Source organism: Acanthaster planci, linkage group LG11, assembly GCF_054643075.1.
Source record: "Acanthaster planci isolate LZ-2023a linkage group LG11, COTS_SCS, whole genome shotgun sequence".
Taxonomy (NCBI): Eukaryota; Metazoa; Echinodermata; class Asteroidea; order Valvatida; family Acanthasteridae; genus Acanthaster; species Acanthaster planci.
This window is the reverse complement of record NC_141787.1, coordinates 6,712,307-6,736,124: the sequence shown is the minus strand read 5'-3', so window position 1 is coordinate 6,736,124 and position 23,818 is coordinate 6,712,307. Positions and strand designations below refer to the sequence as shown.

At 41.6% G+C, this 23,818-nt stretch overlaps 1 protein-coding gene across 2 annotated transcripts in view; it reads left to right on the top strand.

Annotated features, from left to right (window-relative positions):
* LOC110988113 (contactin-5-like) overlaps positions 1-23,818 on the top strand; it is a 136,063-nt gene that overhangs the window by 71,201 nt on the left and 41,044 nt on the right. For both annotated transcript variants that reach the window (XM_087143618.1, XM_022251365.2), the window contains 7 exons: positions 2,769-2,892; positions 4,837-5,027; positions 5,960-6,094; positions 6,895-7,068; positions 7,751-7,821; positions 12,580-12,808; positions 15,522-15,592. In XM_087143618.1, the coding sequence (XP_086999744.1) occupies positions 2,769-2,892; positions 4,837-5,027; positions 5,960-6,094; positions 6,895-7,068; positions 7,751-7,821; positions 12,580-12,808; positions 15,522-15,592 (995 nt within the window). The remainder of the gene's footprint in view (positions 1-2,768; positions 2,893-4,836; positions 5,028-5,959; positions 6,095-6,894; positions 7,069-7,750; positions 7,822-12,579; positions 12,809-15,521; positions 15,593-23,818) is intronic.

Below are 23,818 nucleotides of genomic sequence, written 5' to 3'. Positions count from 1 at the left end.
GCTGTAACACATGCATCTGCAGCAAGTTAAATCTGCTTTTTGTGTTCACATATTGTCAGCACTGTTGCCAGCTTCAGGTATTAAGGGGGCCACAGTATCAGCTGGGGAGGGCACATTACAGGAACAAAATATATTTTTCATGCTTATGCTTTTTACTGATGGGGGGCCAGCTTCCCACTGGGGAGGGGGTGTCCCCCCCGCATATTGTTGCCAGCTGCTAAGCCAGGTATTTCTGATGCAGCTTAATTTCTACTTTCTGTTGAGAGTGGCAGTAGATTGTTCCTCTTTTCTGGCAGTGTTTGTCTTCGCGTCATTCTCTTTGAGACAGTTTAATGTAGCGCACCTCTGAGGCAGAAAAAAAAACAGTCTCAACTTTCTGGCTTTCAACCACTTGTAGGTGTCATTATTTCTGTTGGACAATTTTGACCACTAAAAGGCAAAAAATGCTGCCAACATGATGTACTGCCAGGGTGCCTCAAGTACTGATTTGTAGGAGTCGTTTGGTCTATATTCATTCATAGAATATTTCTAACTACAACCGCACATTTTTCAACATTCCGGCCCACCCGTACGGAGCGAAATTTGCTATCACAGCAGACCAGGTTCAATTTACGGTCCACTTTGACAGACTCTGTGAGCATAATGCGTATGTGCAAAATGAATGAGGGACTGACTCGTTTAGACATCAGTCAGAAGTGTTTGAGGGCACACTTCAATGCTGTAACCCATTCCCCTTGCCTCTGTGCACAGACAGATAGAAATGTTCAAGATGTCCTGCGGCTCAAAGCAGTTAAACAGCAAATGTGTCTGGTATCATCAACAGTTGCTGTTACTGAATGTAATGAATGCATGATGACTCCGAAGCACACATGAATGTCCCATCAACATGTACCAGAGTGAGGAGATTTCATTAATTGAGGCATCACAATATTCGGGCACATAGCTCATATGCATTCTTAAACTTGAGGCTGGCGTGCATTTTGGCAAGTAGTGTAACATGCTGTCAGTCAAGGAGAAATTTTACATGCAAATTTATGTGAGCTGCATGAAAGTGTCCACCATTGCAGTAATGGCTTCTAATTCTTTGCCATGGGATTAGTCTATAGTTGCACAGCAACATGCTCTTCTTCTGCACCTTTGTAAGATTTCTTTGATACCTGAATGTACTGAGTTTACAGTATGCCCTTTAAGAGGAAGTTTCAAAGATAAAGGGAGATATCTTATGTCTGGAGCGTATGGTGATCATTTACTGGCAGAGATCTGTGTACCTTTCCTTTATCTTTGGTGTTGCCAATGACGTACAAAGTCACCTGCTTTTGTTTAAGTCTTCAATTTGGGACACCTGGACACGGGAAATAGAGCTGTGTTACTGACCTCTCATGCCTGCTCTTGATTTGTTTAAAAGAATTCACTGGCATTATCTGATCGTATGAGGGGTCGGTGTGTGCTTGGCAAAACGGCTCACGATGATGTTACATGTGATGTTGGTGTTCAGCACTGGTATTAATTTTTGAGTCGGAGTTGACAGCATATTTTATAACTCTGAAATGGATTCCAGTCAGCAGACAAGCAGTTTTAGGTTACGTGTGACCTGACCTACGAGAGTGGGGCTTCATAAAAGGTGGTGACAGCTGGGGTCAAATCCAAGGAGGAATGATAATTGGAAGCAGTTGCTTAATTTAATTACGGGTTTTGCCCTTACCTGACGTTTACATTTAAAAACACTGCATACTCGATGTCTGTCTGAGAGCTTGCAAAAAATTTACAAGCTTACTCAGGTGGGACTCGAACCCACGACCTCCTGCCTGCTAGAGCAGATGTCTTAACTACTTGACCACCGAGCTTGCTGGGGTCAGCTGGCCGGTCCGAGTCAGATATAGCAGCAGGTACTGTAAACTATTTCAAGATGTACTTTTTGTCGGGGAGATATTAAAGTACGGATTGTGCCCTTACCCAATGTGTATATTTATAAACACTGTATATATGCTTGTCGGAGAGCTTGCGAAAAAAAGTACATCTGCACTAATAAGCAGGAGGTTGTGGGTTCAAGTCCCACCAGAAAAAAGCAGTTGCTTGGATGTACATTCTGTGGCACTGTAAATCTCTCCTACAAAGTGTCCAAAGTGTGGGAAATGTTTTTTCAGCATTCTTTCACCGTGCATTCTTTAATGTCAGCATGGAGTGTTTCGGGCTGAAGATAATATAATGTACATGTTGCTTTAATTCACTGAAGAAGTCTTTGCTGAAATGGAGATTTTTAATGTGCTTACAGGAACTCATAGCAACTAGGCATAGCAGGCATTCTTCATTGACAATAAGTAGTTGCTGTGCTTTAACATGAAGGTCACGGTAATGCATAGTTTCTATGCCTTTATTTGAGTTGAGTTCAAGTTGAGGATGAGTTTTTTGAGTTGCACAGATCCCACAATTTCCTTTTATTAAAGTACATGTAGAGCCATATCTTGGAAGAATGTACAGAGATGTACAGAAGGTCATTCTTTCACGCTGTGCTCATTTTTGTTTAAGGCAGCAAAATGTGCTAAGTCTCCATGAAAAATTTGAGAAAATGGTGATTTGGGAAATGAGTCAGGAACAAACTGTTTATCTATGCATACAAGTGTGTATGTCTTGGATGGTTGTTCTTGCAAATGAATGTTTGGAAATGTTGATGTATTAAATGACTTGCCCTTTAATATTTTAGGATAATTCTTTGCCAAAACACAGACTGTCATTCTTCATGTTCCACTGATATTCTTGTGTTACTTTAGGGATCCCTAGTGCACCTGTTATTCTGACCGCAGTGGCCCTATCTGTAGATTCTGTCATGGTGACCTGGACAGGCACTGGGGATGCCACCGACATCATGCACTACCAGCTGCAATACAAACTGAGGTACGGTACTTCTCTTAGCTTTGGTACAAACGATGACAGTAAATGAATGTAGTGAAAAATAAGTTTGAGAGTGGGATAGAATGTCATCATTCACCAAATGAAATTATTCTTTGCATTGGTCAAATGTGGCACACATTATCTTGTGCAGTGTCTGAATAAGTCCTGGAAAAAATCCCTGCATCATAGGAATAAATACTGAAAAAACGTGGGCCCCGAATTTCCCGACAGCCATGGCGGTCGGGGCCCTCCCATTTGACCTTGGTGACTCCAAGATGGCAGTGCCCTTTTTATCTCTTGGCCTTGGTGCCTTACACGTGCATATCGACTGCTCCCATTTTCAGTGAGGTACACGGAAAGCGGCATGCACATCATTCCTTGATTGCTCACATTCGACCGGAACACCGCGCCGTGCCATCCAAATGCATGGCATTATGATGCATGCATATATGCAGGGCATGCGTGCACTGTGTGTATATGGAGATATTGTACATGGTCACTTAGCCTGCTGCACATCGGTGGCCCGGCCCACTCCATGTACACTGCACAATCGTAAGCGCGGCACAGGCAACACCTGCCTGCCTATTCAAAGACTTAACATAACAGCGCATGCCCAAGCCAAGCATTTTAATGTACCATGCAATAATGTCTAGTGCTCATCAACGTGTACACATTCACGGTATATTGAGAGCTCCACGTTCTTCATGCACACTGGACAATTGTACGGTTGTGGTAGTATTTTAACTAACAACGCAATGTAGTATTTGCAGTTTAGTGCCACGCGCCGTGCGTGATCCGAACTGTACATTCACGACATCGGTTAATCGGGACTACCCTGATTCTCACGTACGTTGTTGTGTGCAAAATCACTGGCCTGGCCAGTTTTGGTGGTAGGCAAAATGCCCAGGAAAGAACGGCTGCAGTCAAAACAGGCCAAAGCCATTCAACACTCGCCTGCTAATTCGGCACTAATCAGGGACTTGTTCAGGTGTAATACATATCTTACTTTTTCTTAGGCCTGAATGAATTACATGAATATTGATTTTCATGCAATATAAAAAAAAAAATCGTTAATGCCCATAACTGTGGTACGCTGATGACATTAATGCCGTCACGTTTGGCAAAATGGCAGTGCCCTAAAAAAAAAAGAAATTCGAGGCCTGTAAATCCCAACATTGTCCACTAGTTCAGAAAATCTCTGAACCCACTCTGATGCACTGTGGATTCGAATGTTCATGGTGCTGCTGTGCTATGCATTAGGATAAATATTTCAGTGACACAGGACTGATGACCCACCAATCAGAAAGTGGAGATTTATTCACATGTTGCATAAAAAACAACAAACATTTGTTTCTTTCATAATGCTTTCAAGTTTCATTGCTGACCTGCCATGCCAGTCTATGTGGGGTGCACAAAGACCAGAGACCTATTGCACTCTTGTCATGATGATGTATTGGTGACATGTATGTTGTAATTTAAAATGGAAGAAATTCTACACTCTGTGATCATTCTCTTGTGCTTCCAAGAAAAAGAGTCCCCTATGTTATGGTGTTTTTTTTTTGAGCTAGTTTAACACAACTTGTAGAACATAAGATGGAGTCAGCGTTTCAATCCGGAGATCTTCATCAGGACTTACTAGAATAGTAGATGGCCAGGCATGCTAGGTTTATAGACTGTGATGTGAACAATTACTTTATCAGCGAAAGTGTGAAGTCTTTTTCGTCAATGTCCAAGTTGCAAGCCTGTCTTGGGCCACAATAAACCAATAAGAAGCACAGAGAAAGTTCTGATTTTGTAAAAATGGAATCAAAAACAAACATTTTGTTGGGATGTGTTAAGGACAGGCTGTAATATACATGTACATGACATTAAATTTGTGGTGGTAGAATCACATTAAGGATGATATACCGAAGAGAACCTGAATTTCTGATATATATGTGATTTCAGTGTTGCCCCAACATGGGTTACGTTCCTGGACAACATTCCAGCTGTCACCAGTTCCCTGGCAACCCCCCAGTCACACACTGTCTTTGGCCTGGCTGAGAGTCAGACCTACCACTTCAGAGTCTTTGCCAAGAACGTTGTGGGGACTTCCCCTCCGAGTAACGTGGCTGTGGCCTCAACACCTTCCGTCACTGGTAGGTAGCCAGTTTCATTTTTTCCAGTGCTGCCTGGTCTTGAAGCAGTTCTGAATTTACAGTGAAATTCTTTGCACTTAATTTCCAAAAGCTCAGAGTTGATGAAACATTGTCCACATGCATGTATGCACCCATATTATGGCATTTTTTTAAAAGTGGGCCCGAGTCAAGTCATGGGGTCCCAAAATTTTGAGATTTCATGCCTCATGAGTACATGCTTTTATCCACGAATGTCAGACTGTCAGAGGATGAAGCCATTGATGGAAGGCTTTGCAATTGAACCAAATATCGTAAGGACGCTCAGAATAGGCCAGAGATGAAGCCAAAGCCTGCGTAGCTTTGAGAAAACCACATTAGTTCGTGCTTTGGATGTGGCTAGCCATTCATGAATGCTCTAAGAATGAGAAGGCTAAGACATGCTGGGGCAACAAGAGCTTGCATTTAAGGGGATGTGCCTTTGTCTAGGGAAAGCCATAGGTTACATTTTTAGATCAACAAGAAGACTAGGGGTGTGAGAGTGTGTATGAATCCAGACTGGAATGATGAACTACTGTATATGTGGAAGGGAGTTGTCTGTGGCTTCTGAGTTTCAACTTTGCCTCAGGAAAAAGGTGATATTGAGAATGAATACGGTATCACAAATTCAGTAAAACTTATCAAAGGGAAATACAAAAGAGTATGAAAAAATGGTATAAAGTGCCCTGCACAAGGGCAAAGCCTGAGGCTGGCAGCTGGCAGCTTTTAACACCTACCCATTTATACGGAATCATAGTCTGTCATGTCTACACTGTGCAGTCCTACACTGCAAAGTGAGACACAGGCCCCAAACGCCATTCAAATGTTACCTTGTTCAGATGACATCATTGAGCACATATTAATGGAATATTTCCTCTCATTAATCCCATGATTGTACATTTCCCTCTTAACCAAAGGGCCGTCTGCTCCCAGGAGCTTGGCAGTGTTGTCTTTCAATGCCACAGCAGTCACCCTGCAGTGGGAGATACCAGCGCAGAAAAGTGGACCCATTGACACCTACACTGTAGAATACAAGGAGACAAGTACTAATGGTAGGCTGAAGGTGTTGAGTAGAAAGATGTTAATAGCCAGATTTTTTGGGGGGGTGCCTCCAACTGCTGTCAAAATGTGAAGTGTCGTACTAGCAGATACATTTTTTTAACCACACCTCACAACATGAATCTGAAGGCTATATTCTCAATACTTCGATACTTCCAGTTTGTGTTAGGAAGAGCAAATTAAAAATGTGTCTGGTTTGGTGTCTCACCTTGTTTGGCATCCTGTTGAGATTGCATTTGTGAAAGATAGGCGAGAAATGTTCAGGATTTTTTACTGATATACTCTCTGCAAGATTCTTCCAAATCCCTTCAACTCAAAAAGTGGCTCTGGTGAAATAGGTCTCACTGTTTCAAATTGGGTCACATACAGAGGCTGTAGGACCTACTTGTTTTTTATGTTATGCTCAGAAAAAAAGACAAACAAACAACTGATACCATCAAGGTAACACTTACAAATTACAATTACAAATGTATCTAGTGCTGAACTAATTAAAATCAAGTAAAGCCAACTGTTGGGATTTGGGCAAATTTTACAGATTTCTTTGGGCAGGATAAGATGGGATTTGGGCAAACTTCACAGATTTCTTTGGGTTGGGCAGGATAAGATAAAACACTAATTTTATATTTGCAGTATGTTTCCTCTGAAGAGTTGATTCCTATATTTTACATGGTATCTATGCCATTATTAACCCCCAAAACCAAAAGAATGTCGTCTTTTTTCTAGCTTATCATTTGCTTGCTTGCTTATGGGATTGTGAAGTTGGTGGTCGTCGCTGCCCTGTTTTTGTTTTCAGTCTATTCCACTGTACATATTCCTGGTGACAACCAGTACACAATTGAAGCAGTCATTGGAAATCTCAAGCCGGTCACATCCTACCAGTTCCGCGTGAGAGCTGCAACATCATACAATGGACAACAGCAGTTTGGCGACTACACAGAATATGTGGAACAAACTACATCACCAAGTGGTAAGAAATTGGGTCAAGGAATTTGTACACTGGACCGATCCAGTAATCCTCCCCCACCGAATACATCAGCGGTTGACATAATGTACTCCTCTCCGATGCCATTCTGTAAGTTCCAGGTTTGTAGATTATGTGCACGCGCATGCATATCAGACTTTTGAGCTCACTTGTTAGGCTTAAATTCTGCCTGTGATTGAGCAGACCACTGTGCAGTTGATCTTCGCGGACCGGTCTATCACTGTGAAATAAAGCACTGAAGTGTGCGTTATCAGATGCATGCAGTGATAAGGAGTTTCTGAGTGTGTCAAGCAGAACTAAACAGGATTGCAGAATGAGGAGATGTCAAGATTCCACCACTCTATTAAACACTGTAGCAGTTTCAATCTGAATTTCTGACTCTGTGACCTATTTCAAAATGAGACTGGCTCTGTTCACAGGAACAAGCTGCACTGTTGCTTCAGCCCAGACTTGAAATTGCAGAAAAGATTTAAATTTGAAATTTTTTAGATCAAACAAGTGAAGTTGGAAAGTATTCACAAATAAAATTTTTCAGTGAGCCACCAGGAAAATCTGGAACCTGGCTGAATTTGCGTTATTTCCACGTTAAAAATGTAGATATCGAACCTAATTGTATCTATACAAGAAAAAACAACTCAACTCAGTATAAATGTGTCTTTTTTTGCAGCCCCAAGCAATGCTCCTGTTAACGTCATGGTAACAGCATCTTCATCTACATCACTTATTGTGTCATGGTCGGTAAGTTCACTCCTGGAGATTATTAAATGCTGTCAAGCCAACATGCAGACATATTTTAGGGTCAGACTTTGTCCTTTACCGGTGTATAGTATAGTTTTGAGGATAGACAGTTTATATTTACCGAGGTAGTGGAAGTTGACCAACTAGGTCCTGAAGTACAGCCAAGAAAAACGGTTTGTCAATTTCCAATTATTATTATTTAACCATATTTCATGCAAATGACATTGAGCAAAAAACCCACGGTTTAACATGTAGGTGAAGCGCATGCATAGTTAACTCCCCAGATATGCCAAATGACAGTCTACTACTGAACCTTCGTATGTGCATTGAGTACGCAGCAAAATAGTGACTGTCACTGGATGTTGAATAGAACCGTGAGAATTTGGATATCATGAATATGTATGAGGTACAGTAAATAAGTACAAGGACTGACTAATGAGGTGACCATGTTAAGGTTATCAACTCTGGACAAGCAAAACCCACAAACTCACTTGAATGGGACTCAAACCCATGACTTTCTGTGTTCAAGTTCTGAAGTATTAGCTTCTCAACCACTAAGCTTTTAGGGTCTGTTAGCCAATCGAATTCAACACAGCAACGGATACCGCAATTAACAATTGCAGACTGTTTTTCAAAGAATCTCGATTCCTTTTGGTGTTTTGAAGGTCTTGGTCATGGGTTTGCCCTAAGTCTTGGCCCATCAGTACTGTTTGGCTTTTGGATTTCCTCTGTCTCGGCATGTAATACCAACTATAATTATTGACATATTTCCTGTCAGAAATTACCACCAGTAGTCTGTCTGTGTTTCAGTCCTCACCAAAACTGGGGTCTAGACCAATTTTTTTGAGTGTTCTGATTGCTTGTCTGGTCCTCAACTTCCTGGTGTCTCAGTCTGGTCTCTGCTTCACCGTCTGGACCGTAACACAGCTGGAACTCAGAGGTTCACTAGTATGCATGTGTACTCCTCCAACCTCCAAGCAGAAACCAACGAAAGAGAAATTATGAAGTTAGTTATTCACCGTAATCATGACCCATTTTGATCAAGAAATTTATCTGAACTTTGATGACTTGTAATTCAGTTTATTTATAATTCCCAGACATCAAGACATACATTTCTTCTCTCTTTAATTTTTTCTTATTTAGACATTTTGATTGCTATTTTAAAGGGTGAAATTGAGGCACATTTTGTGTTATTTGTTGAGGGGGAAGATGATAAAGTAAGAACCAATTAAAACTAATGTGTGATTCGTCTTAAAGATTTAATCCTATTAATTTTAAGGTTACAGAAATGTCAAGTTATGTGCCCTTTGGGCAAAGATATAATATGACATTATCTTGACAACTTGTAGGCAAGAAGTCGTCTGTTGTAACTCAATTAAATATCAAAAGGAGCAGCTTCCGCCAGTGATTTTGATGCTGGTAGGATTTCCACATTTGGTACAAAGTGATAGACCTGACTGGTGATGACCTGTGTCTGTTTGGATTCAGTGGTTGCCATGAGGACAGTGATGAGATAAACTCTGTTGCCATGGTTGAATAACAGACTTAAATTCAAAGGTCACGCCTATATTTTTAACTGCTTTTGAAATCTGAGGTGAGGTAGTGATTTAAAAAACAACAAAAGCAACATAAATCAGTCAATACCTATGATCCTCCATCTATAGTTGACACCTACAGTCCTCCAAGTCTTGTCCTGTAATCCACCTTTATATGGTGGAGTACCATCGAGAGGCCTTGTCTCAAACTCAGGATCCACGTGCATAAGTACATCTAATACAGAAACATTTTGTTAAAACCTGCGTGACACTTCGGTGCCCTACATTTGAAGATGAATCATTGCAACTATTCCAATGAATAAATACAGTTTCCTCCTGATAAAGGCAAAAAATGCACTTTACTTTGGTTGACTCACGTGTAAGAAGTCTTATAACATAATTCAATTATGGCACAGAACCGTGGCCTCCATTTGTCACATTCATGCGAGGATGACATTGTTTTGCAGGTTGAAGACACACAACTTTGGATTTGGCTGTGTGTGTATTTGTCATAATTGCAGATCAGTATGTAGAGCTTGCTTCACTTTTTCACTTTGTTATACAGCAGTGCACACTGATGTAGTTGAAGCTCACATCATTGGCATTACTGCAACACACTTGACTCAGGAATAACAAATGAAAACCCCTGAGTAAGCTTCTGTTTAGGGTAACCTGCACTAAGCTAAGAGAGGGCAGTAGGTATTTTGCTTGGATTGAAGTTTTGTTCCTCTTACACTGAAGCTTAGCAATTCATTGTTGAAGTTTTACTCAGTCGATGACCACAGTAATATCCACTCTGTGCAGAAGTGGCCTCTCAAAGGAAAAGAAGAGAGACTAGTGAAAACCATTTCAACTTGTTGCCTGATGCACGTGCGGGGACTTTACAGTCCAACAGAAATTGTTTGCGAGTGCTTAGTACGTCCTGTGCCAAGTGAGCTTAAACATGTTAAAGCCTGTTCCCGCAGGCAGTTATCAAGTGAAAGCAGCACGTCTTGTCCCTGTATGGAGTGAACTTTTACAGGCATGAATAACAAGGAGGGTGCTTCGCTACAGTGCTACGGTGATATCTCCCTTCTGGTAGACATTCCACATTTGCTGCCTGCTGGCCAGAATATAAACAGAGCTCACATGATGAAAATGTATAGAGCCTTAGGGTCTTCACATGGCCACCAGGCACATACATGTACATGTATAGTAACATTTGCATTCTCCTGTTGGTGCAGCGTTTCTGTTCGTCTCCACTTGTGCATGGAACCCTCACTTGACATCATCTCAGAGTGGTTCCTTCAGCATGCTCTGATTTCGAAAAGCTGGAGCTATGCAATGATTAAATAGAAGATTTTTCAAGGCTTATTGCAGATCTTAATGATATTATTAAACCCAATGAGATACACAATTAAATAGTACAAAATGCTTTAAAACAAGAGATAGCCATCTTTATAGGAAAATGACAACTGCGTTTTCAGTGCCAGTGGGTGCATATGTGCATTGTGCAAATGTTCTATACTTGTGTTTGTTGATCCACATGCCTTTCAAAATTATGGTGCAGCTGTTGGGCTTGGTGATGATGTGACATCCAAAATGCTGATACATTTGGCAGTCTGTAAGAATTGATGTCGTTTGAGAGGACCTATAGGTACATGTATGCTTCAAATGGGTGTTTTTTGTGCCTGCTGTTAATTATCAAGGTGGGGTTTTATCCTTTTTTGATGACTCATTTGTCTAAACACAGGCAGCGCTGTTCACATTTGATGATTTCCACCCTTGCAGTTAATTTCCGTAGCTTCCTCTCTCTGTGGTGATATTTTTGAATGAAATGTTTAAAGTTTGAAGCTTTAAATACACCCTTTCCCTGTCTGGACAAGCTGTCCCCTCAGAACTCAGATATAGATCATTGGAATACATACATTTTATGTCCATGTACAATGTGTTTGTTTTATTCTTTTTACATATGACAGTGGCTATTTGGGGCTCACAGCATTGGTGTGCTGTAGTTTAAGTGCAGCTGAGTGGAGTATATTCACATGCATTATATTGATGCCAAATAATATGCTTTGGATGCATGAAGATGTGATAAGAAGTAACTATACATAGGTTAATAGAAGGAGGTATTTTTTAGCATAAAATCAACAATGCAGCATTTACTCAAGAATGAGTATGAGAACGAGAAGTGCTTCTCATGACTCAGAACTGAAATACTTGCTGGTGAGCCAGGATAGACCACACACCCTAGCCCCTTCCCTTCTTCTAATCACCCTTACAGCCCCACAAGCTTCTCCCTCTTCCAACCAAAATGTTCTGATGTTCTGTTTCATTAAAAAAAAGCAGCCCCCTCCTGTAGGAGTTCTAGATCTGCCCTGGGATATCGGCACTAGTCTCATTGAAGAGCATGATTTGGGTCCGAAGGCAAAGGGCTCAAATTAGCTGACCTACACTGTTCTATTTTCAGTCAAAAAATTAGTTGGTGGAACAAGCAGTGTTCGTATCAGGTTTCCTGATGAACGTTTCCAATTTGGTGGAAGCATTCTTCAGCTCCGTAAACGTGCCCTTGACACAGTATTAGTCTTGCCACTCAAGAGTTGATTACCCAGTACACACCTAGAACAGGCCCCTTGGGGGTGGGGGTAGACTGGTGGCACATGAGGAAGTAATCATTGTTAGACTAACCGGAACTGGCCCAATATTCTCCTCGCAGTCGTCGTTGCATCAGGCTTAATTGGATTAAAGCTGTCTGCAGGAAATGCAAGGCGGAATGTTTTAATATGAGAAAAGACAAGACAAAGACAAGAAATGATTCACAGGTGTATGAAACACATTAAAGTGATCTGTACACTTGTGAAAGAGTAAGGGTAGTGTGGATTATCCATGTGCTTGCAAGGCAAGTAATTATTTCCCCATTGTAGGGTAGTGTGCAAAACCGAGATTTATATCCCAGATTGCTTGCAGTTTAATAAAAAAAAATGTTTAAAATATGCAAAAATGTGTTTAAGAGTATTGCAGTATGCAGTATTATTGTAGCATTGAAATCATACAAAATTGTTATTTTTAGACTTACAGGTAATTTCTTGATGTTGACTTGGAACTTACTGCACCTCGAGAACTTTTGATTTTGGTACTGGTAAACATAGAATAAATTGATCAATTTTTTTGTTTATGGCACGGCTAAGGTGTATTGTTAAATTTGTAATGCAGTGACACACTGTATTTTCAAACCTCCAACCAGGCGGTGCCCCCTGAGCATCAGAATGGGCCCATCCAAGGCTACAGGGTGTCCTACAAGGAAGTGGGCGATTCCACCGCACCACAGGTGAAATCGGTCAATGCCACCATGTTTTCTGTGAGCCTGACGGGGCTGGCTAAGTGGCAGGAGTATGCCCTGCAGGTGTTGGGATTCAACAGAGAAGGCAACAGCCCCAACAGTGATGTCATCATTATCAGAACAAAGGCCGATGGTGAGTTGAAGGAGTGCAAAACATACTCAACCAGTATACCACAACTAGGCATTGAGCCTCCTCTGAAGCAGTAGCGCCAGTAGTGTACAGCCAGAAACAAATCTGGGTCACTTTTTTTTTTGCCAAATAATCCCTTTGACCTCCCCCCACCCGAAACCTTTGTGTTAGAGGTATTCCCATTATTTCAGATAATGAAGGCCAGTTCGTACTTCCGGCAACTGAAGCAAACGTGACGTCATAAAATATTTGTAGAAAAATTTTCCTAGAGTTGCAATGCATTCGCAGTGCAGACGTGATCTGATGTCACAAATTGCGTTCCTGTTCTCTTTTGTACCAAGTGTGAACTGATCTTAAGATGACTACCAGCCAAGCGAAATGCATTTAATCAACTGTTTGGTACCAAGTGATGAATGCCAAGAGTACCTCCACACCTTCCACCATCACAAACTGACAATTCTACATGAATGGAGGAAAACATTGTTCTTGGTCCTTTTATGCACCTTCTGTCTTCAAAATATGCATGATATTGGCAGCCATACTACTTTCTGCTAGGTATTCACACAGCGCGAAAGCTTAGCATGTTTAATCTATGAAGTGTGGATTCTTAAAGCGCTGCAGCTGTTTCCCACAATGGCAGTTGATATCAACTCGTAGTATCGTAGCAGATGAATCTGTGAATCTGGCCAAGTTTGAATCAACCTCTAAGCTCTACAAGTCAATAAAGTGCATCAGCAAAAAAGTATGGTGGACCAATCATAGGGGCTGTACAGTACTTCCTGCTGGGCCCCACTTTTTTCAGAGTGTCCGAATCTTCCTAGTGGCCAATAGAGTAGCAGGTTAGTCACATGTCCCACACTTACTGAAAAGGAATGGAAGACTGTCCAGTGAGACTTGCGTCTCGGGAACAGACCTAAAAGATTCTGTCACTGGCCAAGCCTGCTTGTGATTTGCACACCATCGATATCAAGCTCAGTGGAAGTGTCAAAGGCACCTCCACAGACTGAAAGGAGACACGTCCCTCACTTGTATGTTTCCTCATGGGGCTCTGACTGACTTCGTGTTCAGAGGAAATAAGTGTCATTATCTGATCTGATATCTCGTGTCATTGAGTTCCTCAGACATTTAACCGACTACCCCATTCAGTCAATGAATCCAGACATCTGTGTAATTTCCCCGGGTTGATTTGGTTTTCAGTATTCGCTACCCCGAAATGTTCAATCTTTGGACTTCTAGTTACATGTATATACATGTACGTGTTGCTACTTTGTTGAAAATACAATACTCACAACATGAAGCCATTTATGACAAAACTCATAGCTTATTATAAGCGTTATAAGGCCTGACAAATCAGTGTTTTACTATTATGTGTACATGTATGTTGTTGAAAACCCTGTTCTTGATTTCTCAAAACTTTAACAAACTAGAGTGATCCAGGCTATTACTGAAAGCACATAGTTTAGGTGCCATCTGATTGAGCTCCCATTCATAATTTTTCAGCACTCTGTTATCCGAATATATTTGATCCCAAAGTGTTTAACAAATGAACTTTTTGTGTGGGTTCATATATTAAATCTCCTTTTAAAAAATGTTAAGTTTGCAGACATCTTTCAGAAACATGAGTGAGATATTCTGTTGACATTTCCAGGTTATTTTCCGAACATCTGGAATGGACCTTTTTAAATAAAAGTATGCAGTTCATAATAAAGCTAAACAGGATCTTTTTCAGAGCCAAATTGTAGTGGAATCTTTTTCAAAAATGTTTGTAAAACCTGTCAAACTCTATAAACATTTACAGTTTCTACATATCTGAGGTCACTTTAGTCAATACGCAGCTTGTATTAATATTTGTAGTTTATAAATATCATAATAGAGCAATTGTACCCACTAAATCATGTGACCTCTAGTGGGTATCGACCCCATAGCAACGTGTGTTTTGAGTGTTGTTTACCAACAGTACAGTCAAGTTATGATAATAGTGCTTAGCACATCAGCAGTCTGAGTGTGGCGCCCACCTTCTTTATTTTTGGTAAATGATACTTATGAAACACCTTGCTTTAGGTGGACGCCTTGTTTGTAGTTAATACCCACTATAGGTCATATGATTTAGTGGGGGCAATTGGTCTATTTCTCTTGTGTTGGGTGGATGGTGGTACCAGTGCTAGGAGGTACCAGTCGTAAACTCATCGATTTCAAATTAACTCAAGATAGTTTAAAGTTGTACTGAGATTTAAGTGTGCCACGTATGGGCACGTACTGGCTGATTTTTTCAGCCCAGTTTTCTGGCCATTAGCTAGAATATTTAGAGGCCAAAAGTGAACCCCTGCCATTGAATGCTACTGTGTATGAAAGTTTGAACAAGGAAATTTTGAAAAATAAAATCCATTAGCAATGTATTAATCTCTGTCTTGGTCCTCACAGAGTACTTTACAAACTCCTTACTTAAAATGAGAAAAGTCCTCATGTAGGTCTTGTCCATGACTCCCCGAGTTATGACGTCGACTGATGACCGGTCACTGCTGGTCAGCATGTGGATTCACTTTCCAGTTCCTGCCTGGACAGCTGGATTTCTCCGAATTATTTTTCAGAGTTTTCCTTCCTTTTTTTGTGAAGTTGATTAATTGCGAATGAAAGTATTAAACGCAGGAGAGAGTATCATACGTGATTTAGTTCTGCTTCCCAAATCAACTGTGTTTTTGTTTTTTTTCCCCTGCAGCTCCTACGTTGAGTCCACAGAACGTTCATGTCCCTGTGACCAATCAGACGGCTATCCTGGTGACATGGGAGGTGAGATGAGTGGTTGATGTTTGTACAGGCAGGCAGGTGCGCTTAGCAATTTCCTTTGCCAACTAGCCTTTGGGGCTATGGACATTCAATTGCTTAGCTGACAACCAAAGTTATTCACCTGGGCTTGTGCTTTGAACTGTGCAGATTGCCGGTTGCCAGTCAGAGTTTGATTTCATGTATGATTTTCTAGCTGGTTGCAACCATTTTGTTAGTGCCCCCTAAAAAAGAATTCCCGCAAACTTAGCAAGCATTTCTGCTTAGTGGTTGCACAGAAGCAAGCCCAGTTCTTTGGGCAATTGGCCGATCCGAGAGCATAAATTGCTATGAAAACAATCCCACCCTTGTCTGATGGTGGAAATGTGAATGCATTGCTTATCTCTTACAGCATCTTGGGTATGTCTCCACCGTGCGCACATACCATGCGTGTTTCCCCACTCTCGCTAAGGATGGATTAGTCATAGCTAAGACAAAGCTTCCTGTTGTGTGCCGAGTGATTGATAAGATCTGCAGCTAGTGAATCAAATGACTCGATGAATTCCCCCCCCCCCTTTACCTGGCCTCCGGTAAGCTCCAGTTTGGTTTAGCTCCCTTGCCAGAACTCGTACATGTACGTGTAGCTGTTTTGGGTGTATCTTCCCTGTAGTTAATCACTTGGAAAGCAAATGACTGTTCATTATGATGTCTGGGTGGGACCCGTTCTGTCTCGGGATCAGGAACTCTGCTAAAATTGCTGTGGGAGGAATTACCCTTGAGCTTTGAAAACAACTTGTCACTTGAACAAACACTAATTAAAGTGGATGTGTGTTACGTTTTGTGAAATATCAAGACTAAAACCTAACTCTCAGTCATATACATGTACTTCAGGTTTCGGTATTGACAAAGCTAACTATTGGTAAAAATTATGATAATGTTTCAACTTTATCATAATTTTTTAGAGTAGAGAGATGAAGTTAAAGGTGGACGGTTAAAGTAATCAATTTCAAAATTAGTCATTATAGATTGTGTACATGTACTGAGATTGTGTGGGTTATATTGGTGGAGATGCCAAAGAGACATTTTTTCACCTCGAGAAAGATGTTTGGTTGATTGAAATGATTTTTTATGCCAATCTTTGATTTCAAAATACACAATCGATAGGATCCATTGAATGTATGATATGTAGATCCCTAATTTCCATGAAATGTACATATATATGTATGTCGGGGAACAAGGAATGGGTCTCATGGACCCTTAGGGCACTTGGTCATGATCTGGTTGATACTTCCTGAGCTTAAGATCGATATTAGTCGATTGCTAAGTCACACACAGTCATAAGTGCTGAGTGATGAGCGTCCACACACACCATTCATGTACATGTATCTTGTCGCTTTCACATGAAATTTCAGTTGGGTATAATTACACCTGAGACCAAAAACAACTCCAGCACCATTTAATCAGTTCTGACAATCTCCGACTCACCATGACTGTGGTTATTGCAGGAAATGCGCAGGATCCTGGAGCGAAGAGCTCAAAACTAGCGCAGAGTTAGCCAGGGCTGAAATGGATGGAGGTGTATCAAATTTCACTCTGCTAATTGTATCTGACAGGGGCGGCATCGCTTTTATGTGTTGATCGGCCCAAGACGCCTGGAGTTCTTTTAGCTAGGGGCAAAATCTCACCACTGTTTTGCACATGTTGATGGAAATGTCGAGGAAAACCTGTGAGCGGCTATGGATTGTTTCTGGCTGAAGTCCTGCATAGATTGAATGACTATTGAAGGTCTATTTCGTGTCACTTTCCTGCTCCTAGTTGGGAACATTGAACTCAGTTGGTACTCCCCTCTCTCCAAAATACTCTACAAAAATATAAATATTCCAGAAATGAAACTCATAAACTTTTGTGTTTTGGAGGGTTTATGCTAGCCTTGAAGGAGGTAAAACTTTGACATGAGCCCTTCTTTATTGTCATAGTGAAATATTTCATTGATACCCTTAACCACATGCTGCTGGGTTTTTTGAAAAATGCAGTGCACACATACGGGCAATTTTCAAGATTTTTAGTTATCGAAATTCTTCAAAAATTCATCATTTCCTTTAATGGATGTTTACACCCTCATGAATGACTGTTTGGTGGCTACTCTAAGCTGACAGGTAACCTTCATTAACAACTGAGTATTTCAGCCAGGCCTGCCGCCCTGTAAAGAGAGCCCAGAATTGTGAGGTGTTGCGGCTTGATTAGCATGCAGTGGTGCTGTGTCACTCATCAATGGAGCCCTGGAGCACTTTTGTTGCATTGCTAATCTGCGAGCCCACTTTGCCCGGAAACATTGGTATACTGTTTAAAAACAGTGACGGATTACCTTTGAATAATGCAAGCTGAAAAATGATGGCAATTCCCAGCAGCAGGTCTTTCGTTCCAAGTACTGTCTTTTTTTACACAGACCAGCTCTTTTGTCCCATGTCGGGCACCCCAGCTCTGCATATAAACCCATGGTGCACGAAACGGCAGCAAGAGGTTAATCTTTGCTTTTATGAGTTCTTTCTCCAGTGCTCTGAACATGGTCCTGCACAGAGCTCATCATGTACAATGATGGCAACGCTTAGAGGGTGTGTAACTCTGATACGTTTGAAATCTTTGTTGAATGGAATGAGAGCAGCTACGCAGTTCTTGGGATCTCTCTGGCTGACAAAGCACCTCTGCCTGTTCTCTGATTGCACCAGTACACACAGAAGCATCCCTGGCTGCCACTCTGAGCAGATAATTATTTGAGTTAATGTCACAGGGGCCGCAGATTCTTGAGAGGAAAAGGCTGTATTGTTGGCACATCGGTTGGTCTCTAATATCCATTATTTCATTCCTGAAGGCACATTCAATATTAAGTAGTGCAGGTTGTTCCACAGCCTTTTGATTTCACTATGCGAGGATGCTAGCTGAGACAGTAACATCTCTGTTACATCAAGAGACTCATTTAGGGCTGTTCCCCCTCAGAGAATTGTTATCCAATCTCAGGAAATGGAATCGAATGAAATACCTGGAAGGCTTCCGTAATCAACAGTGTCTTGGATGAATTCCAGGAGGTATTGTACACACAGTGTTTCATGTGGCCGGGGAATTCCTTTGGTGCAGTCACTGATGTGTCAGAAACACCCTCAGTTTCCATTTCTTCAAAGAGGTGCTGTGGGAAAAGATAGCGAACATTTTGATGAAAATTTCCATTTCTGAATCAAGAAGTAATTGGGTATCTCTTGTGGCCAGTCTTCTACAAAGAAACATCCCCCATTTAGTCCTGCTGCTCGTTTTTTGAAAGATTGGCAATTTTTTGTCAGTTCCAGTTAGCAATTGCATCTGTTTGCCAAATGTTTCATTACCTTTTACTTAAGAGTGCTGTCAGTCCAGGTTATGAAGCCCTACATGTAATGTGACTGCTCATGGAAGATGGCATTTGTGCTGTTATCAGGAGGTAGGAGCCCAAAGCAATCGGACCACTGACTATGTGTAATCATTCCATTGGAGTTAGAAGCTTCTTTTTATATCCATGCCTAAAAATAGGCTAAAAATAGGTGTTTGAGTATCGAATGTTTCACCCCTAAGATGTGATCATATGTAGGTCAGTATGCTGGGAGATTTCTGTTTGATAGAGCACACCAGATGCACAGAACCGACAGATGCACACTTGTGTTGAAGAGTACCTATTACCAATGATTGAACTTGAAAGTGCCTGGGACGTAATGTTGCCCCTTCTGAATGTCGCCCTTGGAGGGCAGAACATGGCATTTCCCCTACTCATGAATGCATTTTAGTCTCTTTTGACGTTCTTTATCAACTTTCATTCCTTCCCCCATTGTCAGTGATTGATGCCAGTGCCTGGCAGAGGAAACAAAAGTGAAAGCAGGCGATTCTTGATGTGATCCCTGAACGGATTCCTGATGTTTGATTGTAAATTGCTTCCTTTGTACAATTTGTTGTTTTTTTTTGTTCCAGGCTTGATGATTTGTGTAAAGTTGACATTCAGAGACTGCTGATTGAATATTAACCAGAAAACATGTTTGCTGCTGTAGGCATCAACAGATTCCAGTGCTGTAGAATTTTTGAGACAAAAGTACTTGAGAAGTACTCGGACAAGTACTTTTCTGCCTAACACTTTATTTTTACAAAACTGTGATAATCTGATGTCTTGAATTGTTGTGTAATCTGATACTGACGAGCAGTTGCCATTCACAAGTGCAATATTGGCAGCAGGCTTGGTGCTCGACTGCTTGTAATGCACAATACTGACAGATGCGACACTGAAGAAGAGTGATTGCAGGGGTGTCAAGTGGTTCTGGTATTTGACTCATCTATGTGTGTGGGTTCAAACCCCTCAGGTATCATTGGGCTTGTGTTCCTTTTCCTTGATGCTTCCTTACACAACTGCCTGTTTCCATTCACGAGTGTAAATTATTATTAATCATTTCTGGTTATGACACGAAGGATTCCTCAAAAGGACCCTAGGCACTGTAGCTCGCAAACCTGAAGAAACCTGCAGAGAGGAGACAGTAAGAGGCAGTTACAGTATTAGAGGTGGGAGGAAAACCCCAGTGGAATACTCTGGGTAAAACGCATGATTTTGAATCTGGTAGGGACTGAAAAATCCAGTCCACATGTGGACCAAGCCGGGATTTGAACCTGGACTGCAGAGGTGGAAGGCGAGGAAGAACAACTATGGCAACCTTACTTTCCCGAACATACCAAAATGAGCAACAGTGAAGGTATAGAGATCAACTTACACTGATCTTAAGCTGCTGCTGCAGAAAAACGATCTTGTGGCCCAACAAGGAATGGTATTTATTGTGGAGTGCCCTGAACTTTCTGTGAAAAAATGCTGTACAAGCACTGATGATTGTTATTAATGCGAATAGATTTATCCACATGCTTTTATACATTCAACTATTCTCAAGTTGATTTGTGCATTGGTTGGGTGATTCCATTTTTTGAGGCAGGTAATGTAGTTTGTGGATGGATCAGTGGTTGTTGGGTCAATCATTGGTAGTTGATGAGTGGATCGAGTTGATCAGTTGCTCAGCTGTCCCATGAACTCTAAACAAGAGAGGTCTCCCTGCCAGTGGCTGAACTTTCTGTGAATGTGCCTGTCAAACCCATAGGTGTACAGGGGACCAACACACACTGTTAGTATGCAGTGGGGGGTTTGCGCAGCCTTTCTTTTATTGCTGAATAATTACGCAAAGAGGCTTGGTTGACTATTGAATGGAGTTCAACTGAGAATCAGAACTGCAAATCCACTTAAAAAGTGTGGATCTGGCCCTGTTGTTGCCAACTTGAGTTTCTCAGGGACTCCATGTCGGGTATCATTATTAACTGTCAATTTCAAACGCTGACTCCTTCTTGAGCTCGAAGATTTAGCGCAGTGTATGACCTCATGTCAGTGATTCACAGTTTGCAGGTGGTCAGTCGATTACGGTTTCTGCCTGTTCTGCCCGGAAAATCGGGAATTGATTTCTACACAGAATTGTTGCAGCTGAACAGAATGAGAATCCAGTTAGTAGAGCTTCCCGAGCATTTATGAGCTCAGACATTTTAATGAAGAACAGCATGAGCAAAGCTCTGTCAATAAAATTACGCACATGATCATATTCACTCGTCATCCCCCTAGGGTTGCCTTCCTTGATTAGTTGTTTTCACAGCTGGAGGGCATTCCTTCTGAAGTGGATATAAAGGTGTTTATTTGACTGTTTGATGAACACAACCTCATTTTATCCTCCCTGGTGGAATAGAGTAGCGAGACAGGGCAGTGTTTATACTCCATCAACACTGCCTGTTTAACAGCTGCAGGTCATCAAATGTAATGGATTTATGAGTGTGATTTCCTTTCATGTTTTTCAGCGCCGGGTTTGTCAAAGGCCTTTCTGAAACTCTGCCGGAAGCAAGCAGTCTTCCCTTCCCCCCCACTGGGGAGTTTTTGTTGTTTGAGATGGGTCCTGCAGTCTCTTGGACTCTGACTGATGTTTCATGACCGGCATTGGATCAGAGGAGATGGCACATGTGCCCGGAGCAAGTGGCTGCTTCATGCTGGCTTCAACCGGTGGTAGAAATCTGTAGACCCTAGGGTATCACAGTCGCCAACCTTGCGCGGTAGTCAGTGGGAACTTGTAACTGCCTTCCGGTCATGATTTGTGATTCTGCATTTCATCCACCCAAACCATGACAACTCATGATTACCCAAAGATGATTTGCATGTTTTAGGAGAGCAACTTTTTTTGTATACTCAGCTCTTTGTTGTTTTCCTTTAATTCCCATGTATGTCAGTGCAAATGTAGTACAAAATTTAGTGCAGCTTGGAAGTACTTAAGTTTTGTCCTTACTTGGCTGACGGTTAGTAGCTTCTGCAATTCTACTCCTCAAATGTATCATACAATGTACATCTGCTTTTAGTTAGCTGCCACTTGTCATCTTGTTCGTTTGCTTGCACTGCCGTGATTAGAGACCCAACGGACTTGCAAATGTATATTGGGAAAGGCAGTGGCCTCAATGCTTTTGAAATATTTCTGCATTTGTCTGAATGGTCTAACCCTCATTTTTTCAATAAATTGAGGCTGCTTGATCAAGACAGTGTTGCCCTGATGGTTCTCAGCCTTGTACCCACTTGAGAGGGTGAAAACTCTCTTCAAACTGTGGCAGTGGGTCAATCCCAAGTGGCTGTGGTCATGGGCGGAAATCCCGGGGGACGGGGGGGACACAAGTTTGGTATGGGGGGGAACACAATGTCGAATGTCCTTCCATATTTTAAGCAAAACAATATACTAAAGGAATTTTCCCTTTTGAGTTTTGAGAATGGAATAAGATCATAAACATGGTGTGCACAAAAAAAAGTGTAAATGGATTCCCCCCCCGATCGAGGAGAGATTTCCGCCCATGGGTGTGGCCATGGGAGTAACGAGAGCCTGTGAGAAGTGGCTGAACCTATCATAGCCAGTGCATGGTTCACATAGTTATTGCCAGCCAGAGCCACGTAACTGGGACATGGTTTATTACGTCCTGGTGAACCCTTTTCCACATAAGCCAACATTCGTCAGTATCTTGAGGATGACCAAGACTACGATTCAAGGATGTCTTGAAGGATCTGCTATAATGTGATGTTGATTAGTAAAGTGTATGAATAAACGTATAGTTATTGGTGCAAATAGCCTGAGTTTCTGCAAGCGCCATTAAAACAAAAACAACAACAAGAAGGATCTGTATAACTTCAGGATCCGGCCAGAGTCTTGGCCAAGTGTGGCTCTGCACAGATATTAGGAGTTCTTTCTTGCATCGTAGTAAGGTAGAACACCACTCGTACAACATCGGAAAGGAGAAAAGGCAACATTTATGGCACTCCATATTTGATGGTTGATGAATTTCTCTTAGGGTTGGTGAAAATGATAGATGCTGGCTATACTATGACTGTCAGTATTCCTGGACCAAATGAGTGGAGACATGTCATTTGTGTTCGACCCGATAATATGATGCCTCAACCAGACAGGGATCCTTTGCAACACTTGGGTCTGTTTTCTTTAGGTGTTATTTTCTGTTTTCCGTAGTTTCTATGGGACTGCAATTTTATCCACTTGAAGTTCTGTCTCGGGTTTGTGTGATCCAGTTTCATATCCTGGATCTAAGTTCAAACACTGATATTGTCCTGAGTTATCAAAGAATCTTGCAGAGGTTGTGACCTCTACACTTGTTTTTATTCCTGTCACTCTGCTAAGGATAAATTTGTGAAACACTTCCCTTCTCACCTCACTTCCACTCTGTAATTATTCCATATCCCGTCACTGCTTTTGAACTGACCTCCTTGAACAAATCAGTCTGACGAGTCAACCGTGGAGCCATCGATATGATGGGGCTCATCAGGTCAAGCTTAATTGCAAGACCATCATTTGAGGTTCACAGGGTTTAATCACAGACCATTGGTTCAGATATACAATGTATATGTATAGATGTACTGGATCAACCGTGTAGACAGAAATAAGGTAGTGTCAGCAGTATAGACCCAAGGGGTCTATTTTAGTGACATGCAGGGGTCAACTGGAGACCAATTGATCTGTAGAAGATTTTCCTTGCAAAGTGCCAGCCTAAGGGAAATTGCTGAAGAAGAACATGTGAAGAAGTTCTCTCTTGTGCACGCACATGGACACAGCAACAAACCAGCATGGCTCAGCTATGGTCTTATGGGTTAGACTGCAAGACCAGGAAGTCATCTAGGGCCTGGCT